At 37.5% G+C, this 14,095-nt stretch overlaps 1 protein-coding gene across 4 annotated transcripts in view; it reads left to right on the top strand.

Moving 5' to 3' along the window:
• Positions 1–14,095, top strand: part of GALNT13 (polypeptide N-acetylgalactosaminyltransferase 13) — a 268,667-nt gene that overhangs the window by 166,925 nt on the left and 87,647 nt on the right. For all 4 annotated transcript variants that reach the window (XR_006105156.1, XM_042480745.1, XM_042480727.1 and 1 more), the window contains exon 7: positions 994–1,111. Coding sequence is in view for 3 of the 4 variants with exons in the window: in XM_042480745.1 (XP_042336679.1) it covers positions 994–1,111 (118 nt within the window). In the remaining variant the exon portion in view is untranslated. The remainder of the gene's footprint in view (positions 1–993; positions 1,112–14,095) is intronic.

The raw sequence follows: 14,095 nt of genomic DNA, 5'->3' as shown, positions 1-14,095 counted from the left end.
AGAGGTCTACAAGTTCAGCATTTCAAGCACTGAAGGAGAGGGAGAAAGGAAGCTTGTCTTACCAAGCCTTTGGGAGCAAAAGCAGTGGTCATATAATACAATCCAGGTTCATAACAAAGCTTCAGTCAGTCCAGTACTAAAGCTTCAGTCAGTCCAACATGCTATACTATAAAATGTATAGTGTGTTCATTTGGATAGATCAATGAATATAATCAAGAAATATCACATGACTAAGGCCGATTAGTGCATCCTCAACTGTACATGTTTATGTTGCCCAAGTGACCAAATCATTGAGCAACCAAATCACTGGACTAAAACATTAGTGCCCCATTTAATGACTCCACTGTGGGAGTTTTAAACAGAAAATCAATGTATTTATTGCAGAGCATGCAGTTCTAAACATATTTTGAAATTAAACTAAATTTAAATTGTTTAAACATATCATGGATTTTTTTAGGTATTGGTACATTGACATTTCTAGAGACAAACACATTAAATAGATTTATCTCTTGCGGAAAGAAGTTGATGCTCTTTTAAAATGATTGTGCCTGCAATCTTATGAACACTGAGGACAGAAATAAAGGCATCACACCCTCACCTCTGACCCTTCTAAAATGCTGTAGATTGCATTTAGCAGCATGCCATTCCATGCCCAACCATATGATGATATATATTTTACAGAAATAAGGTTTTCTTTCTTTCTTTCTTTCTTTCTTTTAAAAAAATCAAAATGCTTGCATTATTTGGCCAGTTACTGATGTGTATATTTATACATTCATGGCCAGAGATTCCACATGCTGCCAGTTAAAATGATAAAACTTATCAATACAGCATCCACTTACATCAAATGAAATATAGTGATGTCTAAAATGTCTGGAAAATATATGCTGTGGTGTAATATCACATACAAAATTCTGCACCGTATCTTTCAAAAGGTATTTTTTTTCTTTTTCTTCTCCTTCCCTTTCTTATTTTTCTTTTGTTTTCAACTAGGACCCCTACTATGGCTGGTGGCCTATTTTCTATTGACAGAAACTACTTTGAAGAGATAGGAACTTACGATGCAGGAATGGATATCTGGGGTGGAGAAAATCTTGAAATGTCTTTTAGGGTAATTTTCTATTTTACTTCCTTTTCTGATAACTGGAATAGTATTTTTTTTTCCTGTAAAGATATTAGAATTAAAGACAGGAATCCTTGTTTTATCTAAAATGAAATTTTTATTTTGCTTCAGAGTTATGGGTGGAATCGAATCAATATTCACAGAAGCTTTGATCGGCATATTAGGGGGCTGGTGATTCCAATGCCCTCCTAGCCCTGCCCTCTGTTCACCCTTAAATTTTGCTCTGGAGGATCTACCAACTCTCCAGAACAGATCTGAAAGGTAGATAATCACAATCCCTTCAATCCATCCGGTGGCAGAAGAATATTAGTTGGATTTTATCCATATTTTTAAAGTGTGTCTTAGGTTTTCTATGCATGTGGTGGGACCTTTGGAAACTTTGGTTACTTGAAAATTGCATGATACAGATTAATATAATTGTGTTATCAAAGCTTTCACTTAAATAAGGAAAAAAGCAATGTATTCTTGAAGTAATTAAATAAAAAATGTTGAAACCCACCATGCTCCTGAAACCAAAGTTTCCAAATATTTTTGTTGATGTGCCTACAGATTTATAAAAGACATTTTAAAATTGTGCTTTACATATTGCATCATTGGTTAAAAACAGATTTCATTCATACTCTGGAGCAAATGGGCTCAATTTTGGTCATCAGTAGGCTTACTTCTCTTAACAAAATGTAATCTATGTGGTGGATATTCCTTTATTTTGCAAATAAACTTCTTAAATATAATGAAAATTAGAAAACCGAACTTTAGGCATAGTAGTGTGAAACAGTGTGGCATGTAAGGTGGTGTGTTGGGAAAATTAGCCTATAGTCTGCTCTGAGGCATAAAACTCACTTGGGCCAGTCATTCTTCCTCAGCCTGGCTTACCTTACATGATTGTTGTTAGGATAAAGTGAAGTGAGTGGAAGATCAGTAGTGCTTTGAGCTCATTGGTGGACAGGCAAGGTATACCTTATATACTCAACTATAAGTTGACTTCATATATAAGTTGAGGGCAGGTTTTGGGGCCAAAATTATGGATTTTGCCATGACCTGCGGATAAGTCGAGGGTAAAGCTTGGAGGCTCCTTCAGTGTGTATATGTGTGCGCAAAGCAAGAGAGATTCTAATTAAGGCTTTTTGCATCAGGATTTCAACTTTGCTTTCACCCTTCACTCCTCAGACTATTTGTTTGTTTTCCAGCAGTTAATAACCCAGAACTCTTTCTGCTTGGCTCAAAAAAACCCAAAATAAAACAAAAAACACTCTCCATGGGGAAATTTGAAAGAGCTGCTATCACATTACCATACTTACCCATAAATAAGTCGACCTGGGAGTTTGGGATCAATTTTAGGTATAAATTTTTAGACTTATAGATGAGTATATGGTAAGTGTAGCTAATAAAATAAATAAGAAATAAGAAAACGTGTGTGTGTGTGTGTATGACAAATATGGAACATGCAATATTCTACTTTTCTGGTATGTCTGGTGTGACTTGGCCAATTTCCCCTTCATACATACAGTACAATGGGACCTTCGTATTTGCTGGGGTTTGATTCCAGGTTCCCCCATAGATATGCAAGTCACATTAAAAATAAAGGCATAGTAAAATGGTCCACTTTATATACAATGGCAAAATAGAGGTTTGCTTTTTGGATTTTTTTAAAAAAAGTATTTTCAAGTGGAGTATAGTTGAATCTGTGGATGCAAAATCCATGGATACGAAGGGCTGACGGTACTGAAGCCTGGGTGAATATGTTCTGGCTTGATAAGTAAAAATTACTACGCTAGTTGATTGTGTGTCAGAAGTTTAGTATTCAGGCAAACTTCTGAAGAACATATTATGATTCATTCAAACAATCAGTTGATGCCTTTTGGCAGTGCCTTATTCTCATATCTCTATAGAATTAGGTACACTTAAGACTTAGATTTCTGTAGGTTCTAATATGAATTGATCTGAGCAGAACAACACAGATGTGGAGGGGAGGATTGAAATATCAGACTTTTACACTTTTCAAAATGTTGTGTATAAGTTCTTAGTTCAAAAAGACAAAAATAACAATTAAAACTGTGATATAGGGTAAAATATGTTTAGAAAAATATATATTTACATAAAATACATTTACGACTGTATGGGTGGGGATTGAGAAAAACAGGTTAAAATACATATTTAAAAATGATCCTGGAACCAAACCATAGTGGATAACAAGCTCCCACTGTACATAGAAGTAAAAAATGCTTTAGCTTGGAGTGGTCTTTCAATGGGTTGTAGCTGTGAAGATTACAAGAGATGTTTTAAATTAGGTGGTTGGGTCATACTGGTTTTCTTGACGAGCTCTTAAAGAGGTACTATTCCAGTATGACTCCTCTAGCTGCCTCCTGTTGCATGCTGGGATTGGCAGTTTTAAGGAGGGGTATTTAGAATTCTCAGGCAGAGAAGTTCAGCTCCTTAAAACTGCCAATCCCAGCATGCAACAGGAGGCTGCTAGAGGAGTCACACTGGAATAGTACCTCTTTAAGAGCATAGTGTGATAAACATCATAGTTGGGACACCAGAATGTATATGAGTAGAATGCTATGCATATTTAGTTAGATATGAGTAGGTGCACCTTCACAGATGTATGTCATCTAGGGCAAAGTTTGTAGGATGCAGTGCCAGGGATGCAGATAGGAAACATGTTCTAGATCCATCCAACTCATCCCCCAAAACATTTAGATATCTGTCTGGGTGAGAGTTCCTGAATGGTATTTTGTCTAGAATATATTTTTTCATCTTGAAACACCACAAAGAGAACCATATTTTCAAACCAATTTTTGTGTCACTGCCCTGAATGCTATCAAATGCACGTACACTTATCTGACTTTGTATTGGACATTTCTGTTAAAACTCCCTTGAGCATAAAAATATCCCTTTTGCTGTGCAAAGTATTTTGTACTCAGTTAAGTCAGCAGATCCATATATCTTTTGGTGCTGTTCTTATAGTTAATAATAATAGTTACTATCATTTTAGGTATTGGTAGAAATACAGCTATTTTAATTATATAAATTTATTTTCTAATTTTTCAAATCAATTAATGTTGGACTTTACTGAAAGAGAATTCAGTTCATGGCCCAGCTGTCCACTGAATTAGTCGGTCCTGTAGTTCTAAAGAAAGTTCATTGTGCTCTTGGTGGACAGACAGCCACAGAATGATAAAGATGTGCAAAGATTATCACCTACAACAAGGAGAAGCATTGAGTCATCTCTTCTTTGGCAGAACAGCTTTTGCTTGCCACTTAGAAGAGTAGCTAATCCTGTGTCTTATTATAGTTAATCCTGTGCTGATTTGCTTGGAGGACTAGCATTTGTATCCTTCTCTAAAGCTTTTTGTTGAGGGTCAGATTCCTACTGTGCAGTTCTTCCCATATTTTCTTTCCATTTTGACCAGACATTTTAATCAACATTTTAAATTATTGTACGTGGATGGTGGTTAGGCTGTAAAAATACCTTTTGAGGAACTTAAACACCATCAAATCAGGCAGACTTCATCTTTTGAGACATACCTATGATATACTGGAAAAATACTGTATTTTCTGAACTGTGCAGGTACCACAGTAAAGGAATCTGAATTAAGCTGACCAAGAAAGATAGCTCTGGCATGTTAAGCCTTCCTTATTCTCATTCTGATAGAGCATTAGACTGTCAGTGTGGGTATGTGATTCTTCAGGCTAGATTGATTTGTGTATACTTCGATGTCTGAAAGATCCTATCTTGGATCATGTGGTAAACTCAGCTGACCTAAGACAGTTAGTTGCCAAAAGTGCATCTGTCCTGCCTCTAGGTCATGGTGAGTATAACCAAAGGCCTGTCAAATTTCCAGATATTCAGAAGCAAGTAAAGAGAAGCCTTCTATCTGTCTTTCCCCCCATGCTGATCAGTGTCAGCGCCAGATGCAGCTTCTGCATTTCCGTACCCTCAAAATCCCCCAATTCAACAGAGATAACCTATTTACTCTTCTGCCATCCCACTTCCTAAGCTGCTTTTAAAATGTCCTGGTTTCTCTCTCCTCCTCCCACTTTTCTTCTTCATCCTCAGTTTTCTTCAGCTGCTGCAAACTGAGTTACACATGCAAAAGTATTTTGCACTCAGTTAAATCAGCAGAAGGGAAAGGACAGGAGAGAATGGAATCTTGTACTTCCCAGTAGGCCCAGGGAAAAGCAAACTATTGCAGCCTCTCCTAGCTTTGGGACAAAACATTCTGTGCTGTGTGACTCCACATTTCTTCCTGAGAAAAGTGAAATAACTAAACACCCCCATAAAATGTAGGGGGAAGTGAGTGCTCTGCCAGTTAAGAGGGGCTTTCCTTGAGGAAATTGTCTTACAGCACCGCTAGAACTGTGCACCCTTTCAGTCTCTTTTTCATAGACACATAGATTCTACCCCCACCTCTAATTTCTCTAAAATAGGATCAATATTGCAGAGGAGGATTCTGCTTTTAATTTTTTTCTCCCCCCCACCTCAGTTCTTATTTTTCATCAGTGATCTTTTGTTTCTGAGATTTACATAAACCTTATATCTAATGGCTTAGTTTATTATTTTCTTCTCTCCATCCTTTCCCTTTTGTTTTTCTAATCCTCTACATGTGCCAGGGCTACATAGTGTCATAGGAAAAAACTGTAACTTGTACAAGTTGAACATTGAGAGAGATTTTACTGTCTCCTTACTTCAAGTGAGTTTTTTTTTCTCCAGCAGAATAATGTTCTATTTACATCAACAATGCAATTATACATTTATCTACTCAGAGGTAAGTCCCAGTCATTTCAGTGGGACTAAATCCCAGGTAAATTTGAACTGCATTATTTTATCCATTCCCACCCCATTTTTATTGTAAGAACAATCCTGTGAAATAGTTTAGGCAAAAAATTGACATTTGGCTCAAGATGACCACATGAGTCTTCTGTTATGAGGATGCTGGGATTTGACTCTATAATGCATTGCCTAGAGAGGGTGGGTATGAACAAATTTCATACAGTGATTCTGAAAGAAAATATTTTGATTTTAAAATAGTGCATTAAGCAATAGTTATTGTTATTCATGTTGTATGCACATACACAGAGAGTATTACAATATATTTATTTAAATATTTTAGGTGACTGATTCAGTTCACTATTCCTCTCCATATTTCTGCTTATGATTTCCCATAAGTATCTCTGGCCCTATGCAGACTGGCCTTAAAGGCCAGGTTGGGGGCAGTGTCAAGGCGTAGCATCCATATGACGCATGCCCCGGCTCTGCCCCCAGGGCAGTATGATGCCACACCACACAGTCATGGCACTCCTCTGGTGTTGCGTCCACATGTCGCAGTGCTGAAGGAGTGTCCTAAAGCTGAGGCACCATGGCTATTGCGCCCTGGAAAGGCCAGATCTGGCTATAAAAGGGGTGGCTGTCTACACAGCCCCTATTTGACCAATTTTGGGGACAGAATGGGCACTTTGGAACATAATGCTGGACCTGCTTAGTCTTTGGGCTCATCCAACAGACCTTTCCTCACATTCTTAGACATGCAGAGTTCAGGTATCTGCTGGTGTGTGGAGAATGCATTGCATTTGTGATCCTAGTCAAATGTGATCTGTGAACAACTTTGGGGGATGAGATTTGACCTTTCTATAGCATGATTTGTGTATCCTCTGTCTATGACAGGGATTTAGAATAAAGAAAAGAGGATACATTCTGGTGTTGTACAAGATAATTTTTCACTGTTGAACTGACCTTGTCCTGAATTCATGCACACCGCTGATGAAAGACCTTAGAGAAAATAGAAAATCTTGGAGATGAATTATCAGCCATCAGCTATCAGCAATCAGTCTCTGTAAATCCCTATATTTGCTCCAATCAAATTTATTACAAAAGCCTGCAAATTTGAGGGGGGGGGAAATCTTTAAAACATCTATGCTGGTTTTATTGGAATTTGGCTTTCTAAATCCAAAAATGAACTCAGATTTGCTCTATTGCATACGGGTTTTTCACAACTTGCTTTAATGTATCTATGTTGTGATATGTGACAGAATGAAATGATCGTGCAAAGAGTCAGAAAGGGGTTAAAGTCTTCTAACTAATTTCCGAAACAATTTAATTTGCTGATCAAGAACAGAAAAATCCTTCAAAAGCACTAAAGGAAATTGCACTGGGACATCAGTGTCTGCACTTAATCAAGCTCAGTGACATTTGAATTGATAAAAATAGCAAATTTGTGAAGGAGCTCTGTGTGTTTCAATATTTTTATTGTGCTTTTAGAACTCAGCACCCAAATATACATTAGAACAGCTACAATAAAAAAAAAATCACTGCAGGCTTGTGTTGATGTTCTTGTTATTATTTGTATTCTGCCTCCCTCTCAGTATTGGAACTCAAGGTGGCTTAGAGTTTAAAAGAGCAATACAGTAAAAATATATACAAAACATGAATGTTAAAACTGATAGTTAAAAAAAACCTGTTGATTGAAATATGTTCTTATTTATATAAATATACCATCTTTTTAAAGCCTCTGTACTGAAGATTTGGCACCTTATTGCATGAGAAAACAAACCTGAAACTGAGCCAGAGGGTAGCAGCTTTCTCCATGCCTTACTGCATGATGTTGTAGCACTTTAATTCCGTTGCCACAGGAAACAGTTGTCACAGTGAAACCTTTGTCAGGCTGATTCTTCTGGCTAGATAAAAAGACTCGCTTTGACAACTGTTTACTTTGGGGAGAGTACTGAAGTGCTACAGTGTCATGCAATAAGGCATGGGGATAGCCACTACTCTCTGGTTTCATTTCAGCTTTGTTTCTTTGTGCAATAAGGGTCATGGTAACTTACACTGCATTTTAGTGCATATCTGTTCACCAAGTTAATTCAGTGGGATTTTGATAAGCAAGAGGTAGGATTGCAGTTTTACTTTACATTACTGTGGGAAGAGTAGGCCCTCATGTGCCCTCATGAAGTGCTTTGAAGCCCCAGACCCACTCACTCAATGCCATGTCGTGTGTGTGTGTGTGTGTGTGTCTTTCTTTGCATCACCATTGATTTATCTCCAAAATCCTATGGTTGAAACCTTTAGGGAAGTTTAACAAGCAGCTTATTTCTTGGATGTCTTACTGCAGTATGCAAAAACAAAAGCAGAACATTGAGCTGTGCAACAGCAAACAAAACACTGTGTATTATATGCATTAACAAGAATTTTAAGCACTAGAGCATTGTAATTGGGTGAATTATGTAATTCACTTTCTTTCTCAGGGCAAGGAACCTAAATCATTTCAAAAGTTTGGGATAAGTGGAGCTCTAGAGGCATTCACTGCGGTGCTTTTTTTTAAGAACCCTAAAAATATAAAAGCCCTTTCATGAAATTTATTCCATGTGGGTTTAGCAAAACTAAATTATATACCAAAGTTTGTCAGTCCCTCCCTTTTCGTTGTCTGCTCGGTGACAATGTGAGTTGTTGGCAGGGGCTGCAGCCTAGTTGTGCTTTTGTTTGACTAGGGAATCTAAGTAATAAATTGACTGGAGAGGAAACATTTGTCCTTCTTGCAGTGGCCAGGTTTCTTTTTATTTTTCTTTAAAAAGAGCAACAAATTACACCTGGAATACAAAAGCACAGTGGCTGGTTCTTGGAGAGAGAGAAACAGCTCGATCAAATGAAAGAAGAGAGGCACAGCAAATTATTAGTGGGAGTCTTAAAATGTATCTCATAAAGATGTCTGTGAAAAGTGCCTGTTTTGGGATCTGGATGGAACAATGAGAATAAGCAGAACTGAGAAAGAAGAAAAAGAGAGAGTTTAAATATAGCCTACTGCTTTTGTAGCCAATTGGGTAAATTGCAACTCCATGAGAACCTTTTAGTCTGCATGCACATTTGCCTTCTCACATACATAATGGTTCTTCCACTAATGGGATAGGCTTAACATAGAATGAAGATGCTTCATTTCATGTCATTAGTTTGAGCATCTCTGAAGGAGGAAATTGAGATATGAGAGTAATACAGGGTTTTAGGATCTTGTACTGAAGATAGGTATTTTTTTTAAATGTTTTCATGCATTTGGAGGGGTGGGGGTGTCTGTATGAATTTAGTTTTTAAAAGAAATTTTTTTTAAATTATTTATTGGTAGAATGAAATTAATAAATATTATAATAAATTGATAAAACAAAATATTGGTTAATTCGCCTTACAATAATATATAAAAACTTTTACATAATATCCCCCATACATATAATATATCCCTTTATATTCCATTCTTTACTACTTTATCTAAATCTAAGTCATATTTCTTTTCATCATATACTTTTCATAATTCCCCCTCCCCCCGTTTCCCCCTTCCCCCAAGTGCTCCCCATCACCAGAGCCTAATATCTTCTCATTACTCTACCTCCAGAATTGTAGCTCTTCCTCTGGTGGTAAGACACCTTCTTTTACTAAAACCTTTTGTACAAACGTTTTCCATATTGCTTCAAAATCATTTCTCTTGATTATTCCTCTTCTAAACTTAAAAGAAAATTTTGTACCAGAGTCATAAATGACAGAATAGGGGTGTAGAATGTGACTACAGTCACCCCTCCTAACATGTGGATCTGGAATCCACAATCTTGAATACTCACAGAGAGGTGACCACCATGCTCATGGACACACACCCCATTCAAGCCTATGGGGCATGGATATGAATGAGCCTCTGTTTTTGTGTGTGGGTTCGGAACGGTCCCCCGCAAAAACAGAGGGGCCAACTGTATTTCTATGTTTACTGCATAATCTACTACAAAGACATTGCTGCAACCAAACAGTAAAAATATGTGTTTCTCTAGCCCTCCTTTTACCAGCCTCTCAAGGTTGATGATGCTCAAAAACTTTCAACTAGACCAAGGATGATGAGGGGGAAAAGGGAAGGGGTAGGCAGATGTAAAAAGCCTTTGAAAAATCTTGTTATTATTTGTATTCTGCCTCCCTCCCAGTTTTGGAACTCAAAGTTTGTTAACTGACATATCCCTGTAATAGAAAATGTGAACTATCCTAATTCTCTGTATTTTTGAAAGTGCTGTCAGAATACATTTTCTAAGCATTTCAAATCTGATATCCCTAAGAATGAATGCAGTTCATCCATAAGATTAGGTACTGTATTTTCTGGCATATAAGACTACTTTTTAACCCAGGAAAATCTTCTCAAAAGTCGGGGATTGTCTTATACGCTGGGTGTTGTCTTATAGGGCAGGTGCTGAAACTTCCGAGCCGGACTGGAGAATCTGCAGTCACTGCATTTGGTGGGGGGAGCTCAAAAACGGCCGCATCCCCACCATATGCAATGATCGTATGAAAGCAGTTGCCGCTCTTGATAGTCTTGGAGACAGGGAGGGCTGGGCAGGCAGGGAGAGCTGACCAATCCAAGCAGGCTTTGTATACAACAAGGTTTCCTGCTAAGTACCTGCATGTCATAAGCATCTGAATTAAAATTACCATATTGAAATCAAATCTGATGGTTTTTTAAATTTTTATTTGGTGTGCGTTGGAAGAGGGGTAGTCTTATACGGCGAGTATATCCCAAACTCTTTATTTTATCTGGAAAAGTTGGGGGTCGCCTTATACGCCCAGTCGTCTTATACGCCAGAAAATACGGTATATAAATCTTTGCTTAGTTCATTCTCATGCAGAATTTTTATCCCCATTGGCTGAGAGTTTGTTTTTGTGTTTTGAGTAGTTGGAAATGCAGATTTTTATTCTGCAGACTTTACCCATGGAATTTTATAAATGGTTTTACTGGATGTGTTGTTAGTATCTTTTAGCAATAATCCTGTCCTATGTTTGCTGTGTGTTTATGCGTTGCTTAACAAAAGTGAAAGGTACTAGTATTGTTCAAAAGAATTATAGTTGTAGCTGTGTTTTGACCATAAAACCAAAGTCCATATGGGGTAATAGCCTAAGTAAAGTGGCTAAAAGACAGAAAATAAACCATCACACTGGCTTTTGAAGCTCATAGGCTTCTGCACTGAGATGAGAGTTCTATGGGAGAAGGAATTGGGTAACATATGATGATCTACATTTTTCCTTGAAATGCTATTAAGGAAGACTCTGTATACATAAAAAAGTTAGGCCACATCACCTATGACCATGATCTTGACTGGGGACAAAGGCAGTAATGGACAGGCAATAAAAATTAACTTGTTCATTTGTAGTTACAAAGCCCCTCCCTCAGAGAATTATGCCTGCCTCTCTCCAGTATGAAGCCCTAGTTCCCTTTGTATGAAAGTACTGTGAATGTATTTAGTCCTGTCAGGGCTGTTAAGTATTGAGATAAATTTAGGTTTTCGGACAAAGAGCCAGATTGGTATAGTGGTTTTGGATCACTGGTCAGTCAGCAAAGCAATAGCAAAAGGCAATGCCAAACTTCTCTGTATAAACCTTGCCAAGATAGCAATGGGATTGGGTCTATATGGTGCGTTACAGACTGCCCAAAATGGGCGGTCTGCAGCCGCCGCCATTTGCAACGCGGAGGAGCCCCAGCGTCCAAACCGCGCAGCTCCTCTGCACTGCAAATTGCGGTGCAATTATGATGTCGTGAGGTGTCAGTGGCACACTCGTGGCATCATATGTGCCGTGCGATGTGCGGATGCAATGCATCCGCTACGTCAAGATGGCGGCGCCTGTGTGGAACGGGCGCCGCCAGTTTATACGGACTCGGTCTGTATTAGCGTTAGGGGCGTCCGGAAGGGACGCCCCTTCTCAACCCTAATACGCACCAAGTCAACCCTACTACGCCGCTTTAGCGCGTCTGTAACACGCCTATGTTTGTTTGTTTTTAAATTATTTTTAATACAAACACTCTAATGTACAATAAAATACTATACAATCAAAATAAATAGGAGAGGGAGAAGAAGAACAGAAATAGAAGGGGGAAAAGAAGAAAGAAAGAAAATAAATAGAAAGAGCAAAAAACAAGGGGAAAAAGTCATAAAACTGATAAACTGTAGGACTCTGACCCTCTCTACCCTGAAACTGTAATAAAAATAAAAAGGGGGAAATTATTCTGCCATTACAGATCCAACTAAATAATCCTGCTAAAATTATTAATAGCCATAGCCACAGATTGTTACATTGTTAGATTTCTTATTGTACCAAAAGTCCATAAACAGTTTCCAGTCTTTCAAAAGGTCTTCCATTGGCTTATCCTTTAAGACCCATGTTAATATGTTTCTTGACTGGGCACATCCCTTAATGTTTAATTTAATCTGGTTTGCCTTTTCTCTTAGAATTAGGAGTAAAATTACTTTTCAACTCTGAAAAACATCTCTTCCAATCTTACATTTCATGTTTTTCTTTCTTGTGCTCACATGACCGCATTTCTTTAGTGTGTTTTTTGTGTCTTTCTGTATAGCATATTAGGCAGCACCATTTTAAGTGTCTTGGGACAATTGCTTGTATTCCATTGCTGAAGTTTTTTATATGTTGTTTAACACTCAATAATTCTTGGACTTGTTCACCTTAAATTTGTCAGGGTAGAGTCCTCAGAACAAGTATTTTAGATATTCAGATTTCTTCCAGATTTACCCACAAATAAAAGGGGTTTGCTAGTTTGTTTGTTTTTAAAGGAGAAGTGGGTACACCTCATAGGCTGCATCTGCACTCAAGAAATAATACAGATTGGCACCACTTTAACTGCCATGGCATCATACTATGGATTCTTGCAATTTGTAGTTTTGTGAGCTATTTAGCTTTCTCTATGAAAAATTGCTTTTGTGCCACAACAAGCTACAAGCCCCAGAATTCCATAGCATTCAATGATGGCAGTTGAAGCAGTGTCAAACTGCATTATTTTTACAGTGCAGATGTAGTCAGACACCAATAGATGGGTTTTACTGTATCGTGCTTCAGTTTGTTTAATGTTGCCTTCAATCTACAAGGTTGTACTAACTCCAGTCCAACTGGCCCAACTCCAGAAAGCTAGGAGAGCTGGCTCTAAGAAAAGATGAACACTGTAGAGATGTTAGAAGTTGTTTCAGTAATTTTTGGTCAGTTACATTAATTAGTCTCAAACACATCTTAAAAGTAACTATACATGCTGGTAAGGTTTCCTAATTTAAGCAGAAGAATCAAATATTTCAAAAGGGCATGTAAGCCTTCAACAACTCAAAATAAAGAAAAACTACCTGTAGCAATAACAGAACCATAATCAAATTACTGCGCAAATATAGATAATATTGAAATCATTGGGTGGATCCATCACCTAGAAGTAACAAATCATTCACTGAGAGATTTCCATAGCAGCATTATGGAGATGGAGACACTGGTCCATTATAAATGAGATGTTGGCAAAAATAAAATAAAAATAAAGAAACAGGATCTATTAGAGAAAGCAAATAAACCCCACAAATGGAATTAGTAATAGACAAAAGTCTATTACTGCAAAGTCAAAATAAACAGGTAAAGCTTAGAAAAGATAAGCAACAATTTAAAGAGATAGGCACTGTGGGATGTGAATACTGGTTTTGATATTGTCATGGCTATCCCAGTGTTTTCTTGGTATACTAATAAACATATGCTGAATTGTCTTAGGCCTAATTAAGTAAACTGTGCAGTTACTATAGCAAAATTTGCATTAATGCAAATCAACTTTAACTGTACAGGCTTTTTCTTATTTAAAATATAACAACATTCAGATTGGATGTCTAAGGCTTTCACAGATCAGCATTTAGCTGAAAACAGATGCTTTGCTATATTCAGCATTTCAATAGACCTAGAGGTAATCCAGTAGGAAGATGGTGAAAGGTGTGAAATTTATTTTTAATTTGTATCTTTAGTCACTTATAACAGCAACATTACTACTTGGCTCAATTTCAAGCATCAAAAAACACATAGTTTTTTGTGGGTTGTCGGGTTATGTGGCTGTGTTCTAGAAGAGTTTATTCTTGACATTTACATCTGTGGCTGGCATCTTCAGAGAATTCTGGCATGGAAGTGAATTGCAAGGCCTCAGGGTGTCTATTTCA

The sequence above is a fragment of the Sceloporus undulatus genome, chromosome 1 (assembly GCF_019175285.1).
Source record: "Sceloporus undulatus isolate JIND9_A2432 ecotype Alabama chromosome 1, SceUnd_v1.1, whole genome shotgun sequence".
Classification (NCBI taxonomy): domain Eukaryota; kingdom Metazoa; phylum Chordata; class Lepidosauria; order Squamata; family Phrynosomatidae; genus Sceloporus; species Sceloporus undulatus.
The sequence above is the reverse complement of the archived record's forward strand: the minus strand, read 5'-3'. Positions and strand labels throughout refer to the sequence as shown.